Source organism: Carcharhinus amblyrhynchos, unplaced genomic scaffold, assembly GCF_965287045.1.
Source record: "Carcharhinus amblyrhynchos unplaced genomic scaffold, sCarAmb.v2.hapA scaffold_564, whole genome shotgun sequence".
NCBI lineage: Eukaryota > Metazoa > Chordata > Chondrichthyes > Carcharhiniformes > Carcharhinidae > Carcharhinus > Carcharhinus amblyrhynchos.
This window is the reverse complement of record NW_027650304.1, coordinates 45,013-67,960: the sequence shown is the minus strand read 5'-3', so window position 1 is coordinate 67,960 and position 22,948 is coordinate 45,013. Positions and strand designations below refer to the sequence as shown.

The window sequence follows — 22,948 nt, the reverse complement described above, 5'->3', positions numbered from 1 at the left end:
TCACTCTGTCTCACGCGCACCCCTCACTCTGTCTCACGCGCACCCCTCACTCTGTCTCACGCGCACCCCTCACTCTGTCTCACGCGCACCCCTCACTCTGTCTCACGCGCACCCCTCACTCTATCACTTTCTCTGTCACGCGCACACACATCCCTCACTCTGTCACGCGCACCCCTCGCTCTGTCACTCAGGCACCTCCCACTCTATCACATGCACACCCTATCCGGAGTTCTCAAGGGTAGTCTGGGAGAGTAGAGGTAGCAAAGTATCCTAGGAATAATATCAATCCCTCAACTGACATCGGAAACAGCTGCCTGTGCACCTCCTTCATTCCTCTGTGTGGGATTGGGCTGGATGTGAACTGATGGTTCATGAGTGAGTGGGTGGCACCTTGGCACAGTGGTTGGCACTGCTGCCTCACAGCACCAGGGACCTGGGTTCAACTCAGGCCTTGAGTCACTGTCTGTGCGGAGTCTGCACATCCTTCCTGTGTCTGCATGGGTTTCCTCCGGGTGCTCCGGTTTCCTCCCACAGTCCAAAGATGTGTAGGTTAGGTTGATTGGCCATGCTAAATTGCCACTTAGGCAGAGGGACTAGCAGGGTTATGTGGATATGGCCTGGGTGGGATTGCAGTCGGTGCAGACTCAATGGGCTGAACGGCCTCCTTTTGCACTGCCGGGGAGAATGTGCAGACTCCGCACAGGCAGTGACTCAAGCCGGGAATCGAACCTGGGTCGCTGGTGCTGTGAGGCAGCAGTGCTAAGCACTGTGCCACCCTTCCAGAGAAGGTTCACTCGCTCAATCCCGGGTATGGGGGGGCGGTTTTCTTATGAGGAGAGGGTGAGTAATTTGGGCCTGTACTCATTGGAGTTTAGAAGAATGAGAGGCTTATTGAGACATATCGGAGTCTCAGTTGACAGGGTAGATGCTGAGAGGCTGTTTCCTCTTGTGGGAGAGTCTGGGACTAGAGGGGGGAATCGCAGAGTGAGGGGGTCGCCCATTGGAGACAGAGATGAGGAGGCATTTCTTCTCTCTGAGGGGAGTGGACTGGATCACTGAGTCTGTTCAAGGCTGAGACGGGCATTTATTAATCAGTAAGGGGATCGAGGATTAAGGCGGGAAAGTGGAGTTGAGGATTATTTGAATGGGGGAAGCAGACTCAACGGGCTGAATGGCCTAGTCTTTGACAATCTGAGGAAGTGAAGGTGCTATATGAATGCAATTTCCAAGCAGCAATTTTCATTGTAACCCACGTTTTTTAATTTGATTTATTATTGTCACATGTGTTAGCATACAGTGAAAAGTATTGTTTCTTGCGCACTGTACAGACAAAGCATACCGTTCGTAGAGAAGGAAAGGAGATGGTGCAGAATGTAGTGTTACAGTCATAGCTAGGGTGTGGAGAAAGATCAACTTAATGCAAGGGTAGGTCCATTCAAAAGTCTGAGGGCAGCAGGGAAGAAGCTGTTCTTGAGTCAGTTGGTACGTGACCTCAGACTTTGATATTCCCAAAGGAAGAAGGTGGAAGAGAGAATGTCCGGGGTGCGTGGGGTCCTTAGTTATGTTGGCTGCTTTGCCGAGGCAGCGGGAAGTGTAGACAGAGTCAATGAATGGGAGGCTGGTTTGCATTGGCTACATTCACGACTTTTTGTAGTTCCTTGTGGTCTTGGGCAGAGCAGGAGCCCAGACCAAGCTGTGATACTGTTCTATCAGTCAATCTGTAAAAGTTGGTGAGAGTTGTAGCGGACATGCCATATTTCCTCAAATCATGGGTTAGATTTTGCGATGTGAGTGTATCTAACGATATCTTCCTTTCTCCCTGTTCTCCCAAATCCATCCCACCCCACCCTTCAACCTTCCTTAACCCCCCCGCCCCCCAGAATGGGCTGAGACGCCAGGAGATCGGGTTCTTTAGCCCCCTCCAGCAACTGGAGAGGCAGGTCAACGACCTCCGACTGGAGGCAACCCAGACGTCTGGTGGGGAGCTGGAGACTGACAGCCGCCCTAGTTCTGGTAAGCCTTGAGAGGGGGGCATGGGGGAGGGGGTTGGGGTGGTGGGGGGGGGGAGGTGGGGACGTAGTTTGTAAAATTTGAGTGACTCACAGATTTACGAGCCAGGGAACTAAATTCCTCTCCAGTTTATCATGCTACATTCCTGTCACCCAGACTGTCCATTTCTGTAAAACAAACATAGAAACATAGAAGATAGGAGCAGGAGGAGGCCATTCGGCCCTTCGAGTCTGCTCCCCCGTTCATTATGATCATGGCTGATCGTCCAACTCAATAGCCTAATCCTGCTTTTTCCCTTCACCTTTGATCCCATTCGCTATATCCAGCCGCCTCTTGAATACATTCAATGTTTTGGCATCAACTACTTCCCGTGGGAATGAATTCCACAGGCTCACCGGGTGAAGAAATGCCTCCTCGCCTCTGTCCTAAATGGTCTACGCCGAATCCTCAGACTGTGACCCCTGGTTCTGGACTCCCCCGCCCTTGGCAGCATCTACCCTGTCTAGTCCTGTTAGAATTTTATAAGTCTCTATGAGATTCCCTCCTCATTCATCTGAACTCCAGTGAAAACAATCCTAACCTAGTCAATCTCTCCTCATTCATCAGTCCCACCATCCCCAGAATCAGCCTGGTAAACCTTCGCTGCACTCCCTCGAGAGCAAGAACATCCTTCCTCAGAAAAGGAGACCAAAACTGCACACAATACTCTTAAGTGTAGTCTCACCAAAGCCCTGTATAATTTCAATGACACATCCTTGCTCCTGTACTCAAAACCTGATTCGGGGTCTTTTATTCGGTCTGTACACATATGGACCTACCCTGGCTTAGCAAACATTCATCAGCTTCACCCAAACTCTGATAGGAGAACACATGCATTGCCCACAATGTTGTTCCTGCAGCTTTGAAGATGGAAAACATATGACTAGACCAAAGGCAACGGGTTAAATCAAGTGGAGTTTATTTAGGAATGTAAGATTATACAGAAGCAAAGATGACCACTTAAGATCTCAAAGCGGGTCAGTATCCAAAGTTGCCTGGTGCCTTTCCCTGTAGTAAAAAGTCTGACAACACCAGGTTTAAGTCCAACCGATTTATTTAATAGTAAACTCACAAGCTTTCGAGGTTAAGCTCTTCTTCAGGTGAATGGAGAGTTCTGGCCTCAGACAGAGCATATAAAGCACAGACAGTTTACAGATTACTGATTAGAATGTGAATCTTTACACCTAACCTGCTGTTCAAGTCCTAAAGTGGCCGACAATGTGAGTGGAAGGAGCACTGATCACAGGTTAAAGAGATGTGTATTGTCTCCAGACAGTACAGTAAGTGAGGTTTTGCAAACCCAGGCAAGTCACAGGGGTTACAGATAGTGCGACATGAACCCAAGATCCCTGTTGAGACCGTCCTCATGTGTGCGGAACTTGGCTATCAGTCTCTGCTCAGCGACTCTGCGCTGTCGTGTGTTGTGAAGGCCGCCTTGGAGAATGCTTACCCGAAGGTCAGAGGCTGAATGTCTGTGACCACTGAAGTGTTCACCAACAGGAAGGGAACAGTCTTGCCTGGTGATCGTCGAGCAATGATCATTCATCTGTTGTCATAGCGTCTGCTACGACAACGGATATTTACAATATTTATACTGTATTTATACTCTTGCAACTCAGCCAATGTTGTCTACCTGATAAGTTGCAAGAAAGGATGTCCCGAAGCATGGTACGTTGGGGAGACCATGCAGACGCTACGACAATGGTTGAATGAACATCACTCGACAATCACCAGGCAAGACTGTTCCCTTCCTGTTGGTGAACACTTCAGCAGTCATGGGTATTCAGCCTCTGACCTTCGGGTAAGCATTCTCCAAGGCGGCCTTCACGACACACGACAGCGCAGAGTCGCTGAGCAGAGACTGATAGCCAAGTTCCACACACATGAGGACGGTCTCAACAGGGATCTTGGGTTCATGTCGCACTATCTGTAACCCCTGTGACTTGCCTGGGTTTGCAAAACCTCACTCACTGTACTGTCTGGAGACAATACACATCTCTGTAACCTGTGATCAGTGCTCCTTCCACACACATAGTCAGCCACTTTAGGACTTGAACGGCAGGTTAGGTGTAAAGATTTGCATTCTAATCAGTAATCTGTAAACTGTCTGTACTTCATATGCTCTGTCTGAGGCTAGAACTCTCCATTCACCTGAAGAAGAGGGAAATCTCGAAAGCTTGTGAGTTTACTATCAAATAAATCGGTTGGACTTAAACCTGGTGTTGTCAGACTTTTTACTGTGTTTACCCCAGTCCAATGCCAGCGTATCCATATCATGCCTTTCCCAAGACACTTGCACCCCACACTATCAGAAGATGAGAATCCAAGGAAAGGAAATTGGGAGCTACACAAACGGCCATTTTCTGAGGTGTAGAGGAGAATTCTCTGCTGAGCGTTCCTCGACACGCTGATCGCTGGCGGTGAGATTCTCTGATCCAACGGGATTTCCCAATGATGTCCGCTGGGATCTCCATGGGAGGCCGCAGAATTCCACCCCCTCCCGTAGTATTTACAGCACAGAGAAAGGCCCTTTGGCCCATCGAGTCTGCGCTGGCCTCAAGCATCTATCCTAATCCCATTTGCCAGCACTTGGTCAGTAGCCGTGTACGCTATGGCGTTTCAAGCGCTCATCTAAACATTGTGAAAATTCCTGCCTCCGCCACCCTTTCTAGATTCCCACCATGCAGACTCGATGGGCCGAAGGGCCTCTTTCTGCACTATAGGGTTCTATGATTCTAGAGCTCCTGCCCTCTTACCTCAAATCGCAGTGTCCCCCCCAACACGACCCCGCCAACTTCCCCCCTCCCCTTCCCCCTTCCCAATCCCATCCCAGGTCCCCTCTACTAAGGAGAAAAGTTTTTTCCTATGTATCTATAGAACATAGAAACTCTACAGTCCAGAACGAGGCCATTTGGCCCATCGAGTCTGCACCAACCACAATCCCACCCTGGCCCTCCCCCATATCATAAGAACATAAGAACATAAGAAATAGGAGCAGGAGTAGGCCATCTAGCCCTTCGAGCCTGCCCCGCCATTCAATAAGATCATGGCTGATCTGTCGTGGCTCAGTTCCACATTCCCGCCCTCTCCCCATAACCCTTAATCCCCTCGCTTATCAAAAACCGCGTCTTAAAAATATTTAGCGAGGCAGCCTCCACCACTTCAACGGGCAGAGAATTCCAGAGATTCACCACTCCTTGAGTGAAGAAGTTCCTCCTCAACTCCATTCTAAACCGCACCTCCCCCCCCACCTTTATCTTGAGGCTGTGCCCCCTAGTCCTACTGTCCTTTGAGCGGGAAGAGTCTCTCCACCTCTATCCTATCCATCCCATTCATCATCTTATATGTCTCAATGAGATCTCCCCTCATTCTTCTAAACTCTAACGAGTACAAGCCTAGTTTATTCAGCAATCACAGTTTATTCTCAATCACATTCCATTTTCCTCTGATCTTTTTGTGGATTGGGAATGCCCGGTATGAAAATAAGGCACACTCTATCCCTGCACCCCAACACTAAGATTGGGTTCCCCAATTTAAATGGCGGGGTGGAAAGAATATCAGATTTCCTCATGCACACCGTTTTTATTTGGTGCTGTGGAGCTTTAGAAGCCCATGTTTGTGAAGAAGGTGGAAATCCATCCTACATATTTTACCCGCTAATTCCTCTAACCCACGGTCTCACGACACTAAGTGGCAATTTTAGCATGGCCAATTGATTTGACCCATTGCCTTTGGTCGAGTCACGTGATGTTTTCCATCTTCAAAGCTGCAGGAACAACACTGTGGGCGATGCATGTGTTCTCCTATCAGTGTTTGGGTGAAGCTGATGTATGTTTGCTAACCTGCACATCTTTGGAGGAAACTGGAATACCTGGAGGAAACCCATGCAGACACGGGGAGAACGTGCAAACTCCACACACAGTGACCTGAGCCGGGAATCGAACCGGGGTCCCTGGCGCTGTGAAGCAGCAGTGCTGATCACTGTGTCCATCATAATTATGTACAACTCAGTCAAGCCCTCCCCCACCTCAGCCTCCTGTGCTCTCAGGAAAACAACCGCAGGCTAACCAGCCGCTAAAGAGAGAGAGGGGGGAAGAGATTTGCAGCCCTTATCAATCGCTCTTCGAGGAATTTGTAGAACAGGGCAGGAGGGAGGACACCATTCGGCCCATCGAGCCTGCACTGACAACAACACCGTCAAGGCGCCGTCCCCATGTGTTCATCCTGCTAATCCCCCTGACACTAATTCACCCTGAACCACGGAGAGAAAATGCCAGACACATCTGTCTGGATCTGCGAAGAGGGAAGATCGGTTCCAGATGTTTCTCTTCGAGGCGTACAATGTCCCAATGTCAAGGGTTTGAGGTCAGTTCAGGGGAAACGTTGACTGCTGGGCCCTTGGGTTTTTCCTGAATTGTAGCCTTTCAGTGTCACTGTGATCTGATTGGATAGTCTAGCTCCTTAGCTCCGGCGAATTTAATCATTCCTCCATCTGTCCCTTCTGTTTATTTCCCCACCATCCGTTCCTTTTCCTTCTGCGTGTTTCTGCTTTACACCTTTCCAAATGATCTCTCTTTCCGCTCTGTGTCACTCCCTCTCTCTGCCTTTTATCTGATCGCTTTCACACCGACTCAGGAGCACCATTCGATAAGATCATGGCCAACCTGCTTGTAACCTCCCGCCGACCCCCGCTAACCTTTCACCTCTTTGTTTAGCAAGAATCGATGGAGAGAGGCTGGGGATAGAACCATAGCATCACTACAGTGCAGAGGAGGCCATTCAGCCCATCAAGACTACACCAACCATCAAAAAGAGGGCTCTACCTAGGCCCTATCCCCGTAATCCTGCGCATTTTACCATGGCCAATCCTCCTAATCTGTACATCTTTGGACACTAAGGGACAGTCTAGCATGGCCAGTCCAACTAATCTGCACATCTTTGGATGCTGAGAGACAATTTAGACCATAAGACATAGGAGTAGAATGAGGCCACTCGGCCCATCGAGTCTGCTCTGCCATTCAATCATTGTTGATATTTTTCTCCTGCCTTTTCCCCATAACCCCTGATCCCCTTATTAATCAAGGACCTACCTATCTCTGTCTTAAAGACGCTCGATAACCTGACTCCAGTCTTCCGTGGCAAAGTGCAGAAGGAGGCCATTCGGCCCATTGTGACTACACCAACCATCTGAAAGAGCACTCTACCTAGGCCCTATCCCTGTAATCCAGCGTGTTTTACCATGGCCAATCCACTTTAACCTGTACACCTTTGGAGTTTGGGAGGAAACCGGAGCACCCGGGAGAAACCCACGCTGACACAGAGAGAATGTGCAAACTCTGTATAGACAGTGACCCAAGCTGGGAATTGAACTCGGGTCCCTGGCGCTGTGAGGCAGCAGTGCTAACCCTCTGTGCCACCGTGCCACCCTATTGCATTTTGTCTACCTACACTACACCAGTAACTGCATTTCAAAACTACCTCATTCACCCCATTTTGGGAAGTGTTTAGGTTGAGAAAGGTGTTTTACACACATCAGGATCTTTCTGTCTCTCTCTGTCTGTCTCTCCCTCTCTCATTCCGCCCCCGTCCCTCCCTCTGTCCGTCGCTATGTCTGTCCAAAGCCCAGATAAACAATCCCTCGGGATCGAACTGTCCCGCTCAGTGTGGCTGGCGAGAGGACTCGGTGTCAGTATGAGACACAATTCTCTCTGGCAGCAACTGATTGGGGGAAAGGACTATTACTCTGTACGCTCCCAGCTTAATGTGCTCTGGAAACGTCTAATCACAACATGTCGAGGTTTCAATAAAGAACTGACAGAGAGCAAGTGTGTCCTGAATGAGAAAGAATTGCCCGAGAGTCTCCTTTCAATTTATCCTCATTACACTGCAGGGCACGATTAGGAGAGATACGGGCCGGTGTCGGGGAGAGATACGGGCCGGTGTCGGGGAGAGATACGGGCCGGTGTCGGGGAGAGATACGGGCCGGTGTCGGGGAGAGATAGGGGCCGGTGTCGGGGAGAGATAGGGGCCGGTGTCGGGGAGAGATACGGGTCGGTGTCGGGGACAGATACGGGCCGGTGTCGGGGAGAGATACGGGTCGGTGTCGGGGACAGATACGGGCCGGTGTCGGGGAGAGATAGGGGCCGGTGTCGGGAGAGATAGGGGCCGGTGTCGGGGACAGATACGGGTCGGTGTCGGGGACAGATACGGGCCGGTGTCGGGGAGAGATAGGGGCCGGTGTCGGGGAGAGATAGGGGCCGGTGTCGGGGAGAGATACGGGTCGGTGTCGGGGAGAGATACGGGCCGGTGTCGGGGAGAGATACGGGTCGGTGTCGGGGAGAGATAGGGGCCGGTGTCGGGGAGAGATACGGGTCGGTGTCGGGGAGAGATACGGGCCGGTGTCGGGGAGAGATACGGGCCGGTGTCGGGGAGAGATAGGGGCCGGTGTCGGGGAGAGATAGGGGCCGGTGTCGGGGAGAGATAGGGGCCGGTGTCGGGGAGAGATACGGGCCGGTGTCGGGGAGAGATAGGGGCCGGTGTCGGGGAGAGATAGGGGCCGGTGTCGGGGAGAGATACGGGCCGGTGTCGGGGAGAGATACGGGCCGGTGTCGGGGAGAGATACGGGCCGGTGTCGGGGAGAGATAGGGGCCGGTGTCGGGGAGAGATACGGGTCGGTGTCGGGGAGAGATACGGGCCGGCGTCGGGGAGAGATACGGGCCGGCGTCGGGGAGAGATACGGGCCGGCGTCGGGGAGAGATACGGGCCGGCGTCGGGGAGAGATACGGGCCGGCGTCGGGGAGAGATACGGGCCGGCGTCGGGGAGAGATAGGGGCCGGCGTCGGGGAGAGATAGGGGCCGGCGTCGGGGAGAGATAGGGGCCGGCGTCGGGGAGAGATACGGGCCGGCGTCGGGGAGAGATACGGGCCGGCGTCGGGGAGAGATACGGGCCGGCGTCGGGGACAGATACGGGCCGGCGTCGGGGAGAGATACGGGCCGGCGTCGGGGAGAGATACGGGCCGGCGTCGGGGACAGATACGGGCCGGCGTCGGGGACAGATACGGGCCGGCGTCGGGGAGAGATACGGGCCGGCGTCGGGGAGAGATACGGGCCGGCGTCGGGGAGAGATACGGGCCGGCGTCGGGGACAGATACGGGCCGGCGTCGGGGACAGATACGGGCCGGCGTCGGGGAGAGATACGGGCCGGCGTCGGGGAGAGATACGGGCCGGCGTCGGGGAGAGATACGGGCCGGCGTCGGGGAGAGATAGGGGCCGGCGTCGGGGAGAGATAGGGGCCGGCGTCGGGGAGAGATACGGGCCGGCGTCGGGGAGAGATAGGGGCCGGCGTCGGGGAGAGATACGGGCCGGTGTCAGGAAGGAATACAGACGAGAATCCGAGACAGTACAGGCTGATGTGAAGGTGATTTTTAAAATTATTTGATGGGATGTGGGCATCGGTGGCTGGGCCACCATTTGTCACCCATCCCTAATTGCCCCTTAAACTGAATGTCGGCCATTTCAGAGGCTAGTTGAGAGTCAACCACATTGCTGAGGCTCTGGAGTCACATGTAGGCCCGACTGGGTAAGATTTCCTTCCCTAAAGGAGGGAATAGTGAACCAGATGGGTTTTTATGACAAGTGATGACAGTTGTCACGGTTACCGTTACTGAGACTAGCTTTCAATTCCAGATTTTTATTCATTGAATTTAAAATTCCACCAGCTGCCATGGTGGGGATTTGAACCTGTGTCTCTCAGGATGTTAGCCTCTGGATTCCAAGTCCTGTGGCATCTCCCACCTACCCCTGCACCTTGGATGATGTGTGCCCACAATCCCCCAGCTCCCTCGCTCCTACACCCCTCCCCACACCCCTTTCAAACTGGATCCTTTACTTTATTGCTTCTCCTCTTTACTTTCAACCGAAATGAATCACTTCACACTTCTCCGCTTTAACTCCCATCTGTCCCGCTGGCGAGCCCAGCCCCGATGCTTCCCAAACAGTGTCTCACCCTTCTGGGCAGAGCCTTCACTGCACTGGCTTTGGCAGCCAGCCACTGAGAGGCTGGGAGCGATTAAAGGGGGAGAGGGCTGAAATTATCTTCCGCAGCTTGTGAAATGAACCATTCCCATGGCCAAATCGCTCGTGCAAATCATTGCCAGCCCTTCCCCCCTTTGCCTTGCCTCCTTTCATCCACCCCCAAGTCTGATTCCTCGGGTGGGACTTGCCCAGTGACCTGCACAATGGGCTGTTTAACTAGGAGGGGGGCAGTGTTAGAGTCTGCACAAAGGACGGCAGCGTGGCACAGTGGTTAGCACTGCTGCCTCACAGCGCCAGGGACCCGGGTTCAATTCCTGGCTTGGGTCATTGATTCCATTTATTATTGTCACTTGTATTGGAACACAGTGAAAAATATTGTTTCTTGCATGCTATACAGACAATACATACTGTTCATAGAGAAGGATGTGTAGATTAGGTGCATTGGTCATGCTAAATTGCCCCTTAGTGTCCCCGGTTAGAGGGATTAGCAGGGTGAACATATAGGGTTATGGGGATAGGACCTGAGTGGGATTGTTGTCGGTGCAGACTCGATGGGCCAAAGGGCCGCCTCCTGCACTGTAGGGATCCTATGATTGTAAATGGCTGCTTTTAGATTTTAGACTTCAGAAGGAAAGGAGAGAGTGCAGAATGTAGTGTTACAGTCATAGCTAGGGTGTGGAGAAAGATCAACTTAATGCAAGGTAGGTCCATTCAAAAGTCTGATGGCAGCAGTGAAGAAGCTGTTCTCGAGTCGGTTGGTACGTGACCTCAGACGGTCTGTGTGGAGTCTGCACATTCTCCCCGTGTCTGCGTGGGTTTCCTCCGGGTGCTCCGGTTTCCCCCCACAGTCCGAAAGATGTGCTGGTTAGGGTGCATTGGCCTTGCTAAATTTTCTCTGTGTCCCTGAGCAGGCGCTGGAAAAAGTAAAAAGTTTATTTATTAGTGTCACAAGTAGGCTTACATCAACACTGCAATGAAGTTGTGTGAAAAATCCCCTAGTTGCCACACTCTGGTGCCTGTTTGGGTACACTGAGGGAGCATGGCTAAGTGGCAACTAGGGGATTTCCACAGTAACTTCATTGCAGTGTTAATGAAAGACTTTAAAAGCCTCTCGCCAGGCTGCATCACCCCACCGTTGATAACAATCACAAGGATGTTATAGATTTCACCTCTGCTAATAATGAAACCTTTGCTCATCTTCCACTCCCTGCAAGTCAGAGTTTCCTCATCTCTCTCCTACACTGTCTCTGATTCCCTCCTCAATGTTCCTCCATCTCCTCTTCGGCTTAATTATATCCCTGTGTGTCTGGAGTCCACTGTCAGTGGTTGGATGGCATTGCAAAATCAATGGCATTAAAATCACTGTACCCTCCCCCCCCCCCCCCCCCCCCCCCACCCTCCCCACTATCAACACCCACTGACCAGAATCTGCACCGAACCCAGCCTTATAAATACTGTGGCTACCAGAGCAGGTCAGAGGCTGGGAATCCTGTGGCGAGTAACTCACCTCCTGACTCCACACAAGGCACAAGTCAGGAGTGTGATGGAATACTCCCCACTTGATGGATGGGTGCAGCTCCAACAACTCTCAAGAAGCTCAACACCATCCAGGACAAAGCAGCTCCGCTTGATTCGAACCACATCCAAACATCTTCAATCCCTCCACCACTGATGCTCAGTAGCAGCTGTGTGTACCATCTACAAGATGCACTGCAGCAACTCACCAAAGATCCTTAGGCAGCACCTTCCAAACCCACTTCCATCTAGAAGGACAAGGGGCAGCAGATACATGGGGAACACCACCACCTGCAAGTTCCACCTCCGAGTCACTCACCATCCTGGAAATATACAGGCCCTTCCTTCACTCTTGTGTTCTCTGGTTCTGGCAGTTGGGTGGGGGTCGGGGCGGGATGGGGGGTGGGGACGCCAGGCGGGGTGAGGGGAGAAGGGGAGGATACCACCTGAGGGGCGTGCGGAGGGGACAGGATACCACACGAGCTAGGGAGATGTTGCCAACAATACAGTCAGGCCTCAGCTGATAAACTGCCCGTGAGCTGGGTGGAGGGGTGGTGAGGGCGGTGCTTTGTGGTATTTCCCTACCACCTTCCTCCCCACCCAATCCCGCCCCCCCCCCCCAACCAATCCCCCCACCTCCCAAATGGGAACACACCCTTTCTGGCAGAAATCAGGCTTTTAGTTTTCACCACTGCCCCCTCCTCTCCCCTCCCCCTCCCAACCCCCCATTTCCCACCCCCCATTTCCCCCCCATTCCCCCTCTCCATTCCCCATCCCCATTCCCCCCCTTTCCCCCATTCCCCCTTCCCCCCCATTCCCCCCCATTCCCCCTTCCCCCCCATTCCCCATTCCCCCTTCCCCCCATTCCCCATTCCCCCCCATTCCCCATTCCCCCTTCCCCCCCATTCCCCCTTCCCGCCCTTCCCCCTTCCCCCCCATTCCCCCTTCCCGCCCTTCCCCCTTCCCGCCCTTCCCCCTTCCCGCCCTTCCCCCCCATTCGCCCTTCCCCCCCATTCGCCCTTCCCCCCCATTCGCCCTTCCCCCCATTCGCCCTTCCCCCCCATTCCCCCTTCCCCCCCATTCCCCCTTCCCGCCCTTCCCCCCCATTCGCCCTTCCCCCCCATTCGCTCTTCCCCCCCATTCCCCCCACCCTGTTCCCTCCCTGCTCCATTGACCCCCAGCCCCATTGACCCCCCCGCCTCCCTTCTCTTCCCTCCTCCTCCCTCCCCCTTCCTCCTCCTCCCTTCCCCTTCCTCCTCCCCCCTTCCCCTTCCTCCTCCCTCTGCTCTCCCTCCCGCAGAGATGGAGAGAGACACAGAGAGAGAGAGAGACACACACACACAGACAGAGACAGAGAGAGTGACACAGAGACAGAGTGAGAGTGACACAGAGAGAGAATGACACAGAGAGACACAGAGTGAGAGAGAGAGACAGAGTCAAACACAGAGAGAGAGAGATGCACAGACAGAGACAAAGACTCAGAAAGACACTCAGAGAGAGAGAGAGACAGAAAAGAGTGACTGAAGAGAGAGAGAGAGACAGGAGAGAGAGTCAGAGGCAGGGAAGTTGAGAGAGGCTGATTTAGTGCCCAGATAGGCAGGATAGCAAACAGAGAAGCGATTCAAATCGGGGAGGCTGGAAGTGGTTGCAGGCAGGCCGGAGATGCTGGAGGGCCACAGGACATCAAAGCGACAGGCAGAGAGAGAGAGATTATAACACATGGAACTAGATCCTGAACTGTGTTAACCTGGCTGCTCTCATCAATGGGAAGACCGTGCAAGATCGCGTCGATAACACAATTGAACCCGCCCCCACCAGTACTGTACCCCAGTGTTATACAGCGACAGACCCGTCCCCACCAGTACTGTACCCCAGTGTTATACAGTGACAGACCCGTCCCCACCAGTACTGTACCCCAGTGTTATACAGCGACAGACCCATCCCCACCAGTACTGTACCCCAGTGTTATACAGTGACAGACCCGTCCCCACCAGTACTGTACCCCAGTGTTATACAGTGACAGACCCGTCCCCACCAGTACTGTACCCCAGTGTTATACAGTGACAGACCCGACCCCACCAGTACTGTACCCCAGTGTTATACAGTGACAGACCCGACCCCACCAGTACTGTACCCCAGTGTTATACAGTGACAGACCCGTCCCCACCAGTACTGTACCCCAGTGTTATACAGTGACAGACCTGTCCCCACCAGTACTGTACCCCAGTGTTATACAGTGACAGACCCATCCCCACCAGTACTGTACCCCAGTGTTAGACAGTGACAGACCCATCCCCACCAGTACTGTACCCCAGTGTTATACAGTGACAGACCCGTCCCCACCAGTACTGTACCCCAGTGTTAGACAGTGACAGACCCGTCCCCACCAGTACTGTACCCCAGTGTTATACAGTGACAGACCCATCCCCACCAGTACTGTACTCCAGTGTTATACAGTGACAGACCCGTCCCCACCAGTACTGTACCCCAGTGTTATACAGTGACAGACCCGTCCCCACCAGTACTGCACCCCAGTGTTATACAGTGACAGACCTGTCCCCACCAGTACTGTACCCCAGTGTTATACAGCGACAGACTCGTCCCCACCAGTACTGTACTCCAGTGTTATACAGTGACAGAGCCGTCCCCACCAGTACTGTTCCCCAGTGTTATACAGTGACAGACTCTTCCCCACCAGTACTGTACCCCAGTGTTATACAGTGACAGACCCGTCCCCACCAGTACTGTACCCCAGTGTTATACAGCGACAGACTCGTCCCCACCAGTACTGTACTCCAGTGTTATACAGTGACAGACCCGTCCCCACCAGTACTGTTCCCCAGTGTTATACAGTGACAGACTCTTCCCCACCAGTACTGTACCCCAGTGTTATACAGTGACAGACCCGTCCCCACCAGTACTGTACCCCAGTGTTATACAGTGACAGACCCGTCCCCACCAGTACTGTACTCCAGTGTTATACAGTGACAGACCCGTCCCCACCAGTACTGTACCCCAGTGTTATACAGTGACAGACCCGTCCCCACCAGTACTGCACCCCAGTGTTATACAGTGACAGACCTGTCCCCACCAGTACTGTACCCCAGTGTTATACAGCGACAGACTCGTCCCCACCAGTACTGTACTCCAGTGTTATACAGTGACAGACCCGTCCCCACCAGTACTGTTCCCCAGTGTTATACAGAGACAGACCCGTCCCCACCATTACTGTACCCCAGTGTTATACAGCGACAGACTCGTCCCCACCAGTACTGTACTCCAGTGTTATACAGTGACAGACCCGTCCCCACCAGTACTGTTCCCCAGTGTTATACAGTGACAGACCCGTCCCCACCAGTACTGTTCCCCAGTGTTATACAGTGACAGACCCGTCCCCACCAGTACTGTACCCCAGTGTTATACAGTGACAGACCCGTCCCCACCAGTACTGTACCCCAGTGTTATACAGTGACAGACCCGTCCCCACCAGTACTGTACCCCAGTGTTATACAGCGACAGACCCGTCCCCACCAGTACTGTACCCCAGTGTTATACAGCGACAGACTCGTCCCCACCAGTACTGTACTCCAGTGTTATACAGTGACAGACCCGTCCCCACCAGTACTGTTCCCCAGTGTTATACAGAGACAGACCCGTCCCCACCATTACTGTACCCCAGTGTTATACAGCGACAGACTCGTCCCCACCAGTACTGTACTCCAGTGTTATACAGTGACAGACCCGTCCCCACCAGTACTGTTCCCCAGTGTTATACAGTGACAGACCCGTCCCCACCAGTACTGTTCCCCAGTGTTATACAGTGACAGACCCGTCCCCACCAGTACTGTACCCCAGTGTTATACAGTGACAGACCCGTCCCCACCAGTACTGTACCCCAGTGTTATACAGTGACAGACCCGTCCCCACCAGTACTGTACCCCAGTGTTATACAGCGACAGACCCGTCCCCACCAGTACTGTACCCCAGTGTTATACAGTGACAGACCCGTCCCCACCAGTACTGTACCCCAGTGTTATACAGTGACAGACCCATCCCCACCAGTACTGTACCCCAGTGTTATACAGTGACAGACCCGTCCCCACCAGTACTGTACCCCAGTGTTATACAGTGACAGACCCCAGTGTTTGATCCATTCTCTCTGGTTATGTTTGCGAGGCTGCCTGCTTGCTTCTGCCAGCTGTTTATTTGGTTCCACATCTGGGCGATGCACCATTAACGCTTTCTCCCCATTGGCTAATTAGACAGAGGGGTTGAATGTTTGAGCCGCACCCTAACCTTCTGATTTTGTTTTTCTAATCCACCCCCTCCCCACCCATCTCCCCACCCATCTCCCCTCCCCCCTCCCCACCTATCTCCCCCCCTCCTCTTCATCCTCCTCATTCACTCTGTACTCCTCTTGTTTCCATCCCCTCCTCCTCCACCTTCTCTTCCCCCTCCTCTCCCTCCACCTCCCCCTCCCCACCTCCCCTCCTCTCCTCCTCCCCCTCCTCCTCCCCTTCTCTTCCTCCCCCTCCTCTACTCCCTCTCCTCCTCCCTCTCCTCCTTCCCCTCCCCCTCCACCCCCTCATGCCCCTCCACCCCCTCATGCCCCTCCACCCCCTCATGCCCCTCCACCCCCTGATCATGCTCCTCCCTCTCCGTCCTCTCCTCCTCCTCCCCCTCCTCCTCCACCTCCACCACGCCCCCTCCACCACCTCCTCCCCTTCCACCTCCTCCCCTTCCACCTCCTCCACCCTCCACCTCTTCCCCCCCTCCACCTCCTCGCCCCTCCACCTCCTCGCCCCTCCACCTCCTCGCCCCTCCACCTCCTCGCCCCTCCACCTCCTCGCCCCTCCACCTCCTCGCCCCTCCACCTCGTCCCTTCTTCCTCCTCCTCCCCCTCTCCTCCCCCCCTTGTCCCCCTTCATTCTCCCCTCGTCCTTCCCGACACCCCCTCGTACCCCACACTCGTCCCCCGCTCGTACCCCACACTCGTCCCCCCCCCTCGTACCCCACACTCGTCCCCCCCACTCGTTCCCCCCCCACGTATACCCCCCACTCGTCCACCCTCGTGCCCCACTGTCCTCACCCTTGTAACCCCCCGCACCCCCCCTGCACCCCACCTGCATCCCCCCGCACCCCCCTCTTGTCCCCCCCCTCGTTCCCCTCCTTGTCCCCCCCTCGTTCCCCCATCCTCCCCCCTCCTCCCCCCGCCCCCCCTCCGCCTCCCCGTCCACGATCCGCCTCCCCCTCCCCTCCCCTCCCCTCCCCTTCCCTCCTTCCCCCTCCCTTCCCTTCCCTATCCTACCTCCCTCAACTCCCCTCCCCTTCCCCCCTTCCCCCCGTTCCCCGTTCCCCCCTTCCCCCCCTCCCCCCTTCCCCCCTTACCCCCCTTACCCCCTTCACCCCCTTACCCCTCCCCTCCTGCCCCCCTCCCCTCCCCCCTCCCCTCCCCTCCCTCCCCTCCCCTCCCGCTCTCCGTCCTCCTCCTCTGCTCCCTGCAGGCTTCTATGAGTTGAGTGAGGGACCCTCCCCAGCACTCTCCGATTCTTCAGCCTCCATCTTTGCGGAATGCTTTTCCAACTTTCAATCTATTGCATGCAGTTACCCGCGGACTGGTTTGGCTGACGCTCGCGTTAATTACGCAAATGAACGCCCCAAATCTTTAGGTAGGTGCCTGATGGGAGGAAGGCTGATGAGAGGAGGGGGGCGGGGGGGCAATGTTGCTGCAGGGGTGGGAGGGGGCTGTAGCTGCAGAGGGATGGAGGGAGGAGGTGGGGGGGGGGTTGAGTTGGTCTCCTCTTACCAGGAACAGCAGATCGTTCCAGAAGCCAAGAACTCTGCCAGACATCCGTACAAAGCTCCCGCCAGCTTTACTGAAGCTCTGAAGGCGACCGTTCGGCCCATCAGTGCCATGCTATCCTGTCCCCGGAAGCTTTACTCCACTGCCTTGAAATTCTTTCCTTTTTGTACACTCAGCCGATTCTCTCTCTCTGAATGCTAAACCAGCCTCCAGAGCGCGGACATGACTCGAGCAGATGGAAACTGTAGAAGATGCAGAAACATTTGACTCACCCACCCCACACCCCCCCCCCCCACCCCCTTCCCCCTTCCCCCTCCCCACCCAACACCCGCTCTGCAGTCTGCACGCCTTCTGGCATTGTAACAAAGGAAATCTTTACAGCCCTGCCCCCCCCCCCCCAGTCTAACAATTCATCTTGATGTTAAACATACACACTCTGTATCTAACCCTGTGCTGTCCCTGTCCTGGGAGTGTTTGATGGGGGACAGTGTAGAGGGAGCTTTACTCTGTATCTAACCCCGTGCTGTCCCTGTCCTGGGAGTGTTTGATGGGGGACAGTGTAGAGGGAGCTTTACTCTGTATCTAACCCCGTACTGTACCTGTCCTGGGAGTGTTTGATGGGGGGGACAGTGTAGAGGGAGCTTTACTCTGTATCTAACCCTGTGCTGTACCTGTCCTGGGAGTGTTTGATGGGGGACAGTGTAGGGGGAGCTTTACTCTGCATCTAACCCCGTGCTGTACCTGTCCTGGGAGTGTTTGATGGGGGGGACAGTGTAGAGGGAGCTTTACTCTGTATCTAACCCCGTGCTGTACCTGTCCTGGGAGTGTTTGATGGGGACAGTGTAGAGGGAGCTTTACTCTGTATCTAACCCCGTGCTGTACCTGTCCTGGGAGTGTTTGATGGGGACAGTGTAGAGGGAGCTTTACTCTGTATCTAACCCTGTGCTGTACCTGTCCTGGGAGTGTTTGATGGGGACAGTGTAGAGGGAGCTTTACTCTGTATCTAACCCCGTGCTGTACCTGTCCTGGGAGTGTTGGACTCTCCCTAGGGGAAATGTTCTGTAACACGGCCTCTCTCCCTTGTCATTCCAGCTGAGCCTCTGCACCTGGCCCGCGAGGACAGTCTGAGCTACGCGGATAGCGATTACGTCTCCTCTGTGCCGCGTTCCTTCTCCGTGATGCACGCGGACTCGCTGGAGGCGTTGATGGACATGCAGCCCAAATACCAGTGCGACCTGATCACCCGCGATGGCCTGGACCTCTTCCCGTACCCGAGCCCGCTTCACGCCATGGCCGTCCAGAGCCCGCTCCTCCGCCAAGCCCTGCGGGCCAACAGCGAGGAGAAACCCCTGTCGCCCAACTCTTACCTGCGGAGCTACAACCTGGAGGCTGACGGCGAGATGTTTTACGACTCCCAGGGTGACCTGGCCCAAAGCCCGGAGGCTGGCCAGTCCAAGCGCTTGGAGAATTACATCGCGGGGCTCGTTCACAAGCGGATTTACCCGGTTCGATCCAACAAGCCAAGGACTAGCCTCAGCGTGGAGCCCGTCAAGGGCCTGATGAGGCAGAGTAGCGTGTGCCAGCGGAGTATGGAGGCGTCCAGCCCGCCCAGTACCCTCTGCGAGGTGACTCATCCGGGCTCCGAGCGCAGGAACATCTCAAACTCCCACAGCTTTGACGGGAGCCTGCCGTCTCCCAAGTACCGGTCGCCGTGGAGTTCAGGCAGGGACCAGGCGTTGGCCAAGAAGAGTCTCTCGGTCTGCCAAACCGCCGATGGCTTCCTGGCCGCCCGCCATCAGCAGAAGAGCCTGGAGGAGGCCCAGGGATCACAGCAGAACCTGAGGAAACCCGTCAGGCTGATGGCCAACACCCCCCCCATGAGGCCCACCTCCCTCGAGTACCATGAGCTGAGCTACCACCCGGCCATGAGGAGTTCGCCTCAGGAGAGCTACTACCAGAACGTGTACGAGCTGGACGACAGGCCGCAGGCCTTCCTGGCGGCTCGGCCCAGCTCCGCCGAGGCCCAGCGGCTGGGGTCGGAGGTCAGGGACAAGGGCTCGCCCCTCCACAGCCCGGAGGACTGCGGCTACCAGATGGTCAACGCGCAGTACATCCCGGCCCAGCAGCCGTACAAAGCCCACGCCTCCAACCAGGGCGGCAAGGCCAAGGGCGTGTTGCTGAGCAAGGGCCGCTCCGTGGACATGTCGCCGGAGGCGGGGGGGCCGGGCTTCCGGGAGAAGGGCAAGGCCTCCAGCAAGAAGTGCCGCTTCAGCGAGGAGGCCGAGTCGGCGAAACGGGGCGGGCGCAAGCCTTCCCCGCGGCGCAAGAAGACCTGCCGCTCGCAATCGGAGAACAGCCTGCTCAACAGGCCGGGCGTGGCCTGCGTCAAGTACAACACGGTGGAGAGGGACGAGGCCATGGCAACCAGGCCGCTCAGGTCCCGCCGCCCCCCCAGCGGCAGCTACCGTCGCTGGAGGTCGACGGCTGAGATTTCCCAGGAAGAGGCGACGGCCCCTGACCCCTACCCGCCGGCCGAGGGCCAGCGACGGCCCAGGCGATACCCCAAGGCCCCCGGGGCCCCGGGGCAAGTGGGCAGCGACTCGGAGTACCCGGTCCAGTGCCACGAGCCCGGCGCCGCCCCGGGGGAGGAGGAGGGGGGGGAGGCGGCCGTCGGGGCCTACGCCCCCAACTGTTTCGGGGACAGCGAGTCCAGCCTGAGCGAGGCGGAGTCGCCCGGCTTCAGCACCTGCTCCAGCGAGACGGACGAGGAGGGGGGCGGCCTGGTGTGGCCCCAGCAGGTGGCCCCCCAGGCGGCGGGGCGCGACCCGGGACAGCCCAAGGTCTTCGTGAAGATCAAGGCCTCCCACGCGTTGAAGAAGAAGATCCTGCGGTTCCGCACGGGCTCCCTGAAGGTGATGACCACCGTCTGACGTGGGAAAGGAATGGCGGGACTGGTGTCGACCTCTCGCGCCCTCACGCTCTCAGGACAAACCCCAGAAGCACTTTGCGGCCGACGTCCTGCCATTTTTTTGTTTTTGTTTATTTTTTCGGACTTCGCCGTCGCAGGCTGGGGGGGCGGGGCGGCGGGGCGCCCGCACAGCAAGATCCCAGCCACCTTTGCTTTCCTTTCCCCGCGTTTCGACACGGCAGCTGTGGGATCTTTTACCCCCTGCCGTGAGGGCCCCAGGCGGGCGAGGAGGAGGAGGAGCGTGCCTTGGGGCGGGGAGGGCGGCCTCAGTTTAACACGGCGTCCAACAGACCGTGCCTCCTTCGGTCCCGCGTGGGCGATTTGTCGGCCTAGACGACGGGACTCGAACCCTTGGAGACCTGCGCTCGCCCCCCACCACCACCACCCCCTCTCCCCCCCCCCCCCCCCCCCCCTGTGGCCTCTTAACCATTTGGGCCCACGTTGGCGAGTCGGTGCGCCCTATTTCAGTGGGTGGCGAAAGGCTGGGCTCCCCAGAGAGCCTCTTCAGGAGAGCGAGGCATTGGAGGATCTCTGTAATTTGATGGTTTATTGCGATGGAACTTTTTTCTCAGCCTTTTAGCTCGCTGATTGCATTGACGGGCGGGGTCGTGTGTTAATCTTGTGTCGTGCTGGCAGATTGTGACTTATTTAACTCCGTTACCGCAGAGAAGTGTTTGCCGGAGCAGCTGGCACCAGGCTTCTGCAGTCGAGGGCCTCAAACGCGCAGTAGGCCTCTTCCTCACTCCCACGCGAAACCCTCTCCACCTCCTTCAAGATGCTCCTTCGCCACCAACAACACTTCAAATCCTTCCATTACTGGCCTCCCACCCCTCCGATTCCTCCCCCCAGTCCCCCAGGCCCCAAAACCCCCTGATATCTTAGCGATCCCCCTACTCCTCTTGACCATTCCCCATTGTGTCGCTGTTCCGCCATTGGCAGTCGTGCCTTCAGCTGCCTAGGCCTTGGCTCTGGAATTTTCCACCACAGCCCATCAAAATGCTTCCTTTTCTCCGCCCTCTTTCTAGACCGCCTACCAGGGCGTTCCCTCACCTGGTTTTTGGGGTCACCTTTTGTCCAATTTTACACACCTTTGCTGTGTCTGCCCCTCCGTTAAAGGTGCCATGCGAATGCAAATTATTGTTGTTGTCGATGTTTTTTTGGGGAGTGGGGGGATTTCTTCACCCCGTTTTTTTTTAAAACCACAAGGACCAGGGGACAAACCCCTCGGGTGTTTGTTGCTAAGAGACAGTCACACGATGGCTTTTGCCCCCAGTAGTTGGTGACCTGTCAATGAAAGTTTATTTATTAATGTCACGAGTAAGGCTTACATTAACACTGCAATGAAGCTACTGTGAAAATCCCCGAGTCGCCACACTCCTGTTCGGGTTACACTGAGGGAGAATTTAGCCAATCCACCCTAACCAGCACGTCTTTCGGACTGTGGGAGGAAACCGGGGTGTTCAGAGGAAACCCACACAGACACGGGGAGAATGTGCAGATTCCACACAGACTTTGACCCAAGCCGGGAATTGAACCCGGGTCCCTGGCACTGTGAGGCAGCAGTGCTAACCACTGTGCCACCGTGTCGCCCCAATCAACGGAGAGAACAGAAACACATCAGAAAGAGACCGTTCGGCCCCTCGAGCCTGCTCTGCCATTCAATACCATCATATCTTTTTGTTTAAAATTTATTTGTTAACAACACCACATAGGCTTGCATTAACATTGCAATGAAGTTACTGTGAAAATCCCCTAGTTGCCACACTCCAGCACCTGTTCGGGTACACTGAGGGAGAATTTAACGTGGCCAATGCACCCAACCTGCACATCTTTGGATACCAAGGGCAATTTAGCATGGCCAATCCATCTAACCTACACATCTTTGGGAGAAAACCAGAACATTCAGAGGAAACCCATGCAGACATGGGGAGAACATGCAAACTCCACCCAGACAGTCATTTGAACCAGGAATTGAACCCGCTCTCTGGTGCTATGAGGCAGCAATGCCAACCACTGTGCCACCAGAAATCATACCAATGGCACAAATTCAATTGCTTAATAGCCTCACTCTAACTTGGAGTGATGCCTACAGTCCCTCGTTGGACATTGCCACACGCCAGTTTAATAGAAGCTGAGGCCCCAGCACTAATCACCGTGGTGTTCCACTTACCACAGCCGACCAACCTCAAAATTCCCTACACGCCTCTACTCTCTGCTTCCTGTCTTGTATCTAATCTGACACATCGCTCTCCAACTTCACCAGCCCTTGCCTTGTTTATTAACTCCTAGTGTGACGCCATATCAAATACCTTTGGAAATCCAAGTACGCTACATCTACTGATTCCCCTTTATTAACGTTACTACTCCTATCCTCAAAAAAACTCCGAATAGATTTGTCATCTTTCATTCAAAAAAAAGACTTGTAATAGAACCATAAAAACCCTACAGTGCTGAAGGAGGCCATTCGGCCCATCGTGCCTGCACTGACTCTCCGAAAGAGCATCTTACCCAGAATCTTGACAATTCTGGGAAATCTTAATGATGTGGAGATGCCGGCGTTGGGCTCAGATGGGCACAGT

The 22,948-nt window shown here is 55.1% G+C and overlaps 1 protein-coding gene across 2 annotated transcripts; it reads left to right on the top strand.

Annotated features, from left to right (window-relative positions):
* The first annotated feature begins 1,882 nt into the window (after window positions 1–1,882).
* On the top strand, window positions 1,883–20,458 carry LOC145339600 (dapper 1-like). Of its 2 annotated transcripts, XM_080184101.1 has the most exons (3): window positions 1,883–2,013; window positions 17,103–17,267; window positions 18,494–20,458. In XM_080184101.1, the coding sequence occupies exon 3, from the start codon at window positions 18,580–18,582 to the stop codon at window positions 20,329–20,331; it is 1,752 nt and encodes a 583-aa protein (XP_080040227.1). In that variant the 5' UTR covers window positions 1,883–2,013; window positions 17,103–17,267; window positions 18,494–18,579; the 3' UTR covers window positions 20,332–20,458. The 2 variants fall into 2 exon arrangements, with proteins under 2 accessions (XP_080040227.1, XP_080040226.1); XM_080184100.1 differs by lacking the exon at window positions 17,103–17,267 and having other exon boundaries at window positions 1,905–2,013.
* Window positions 20,459–22,948: the final 2,490 nt, after the last annotated feature.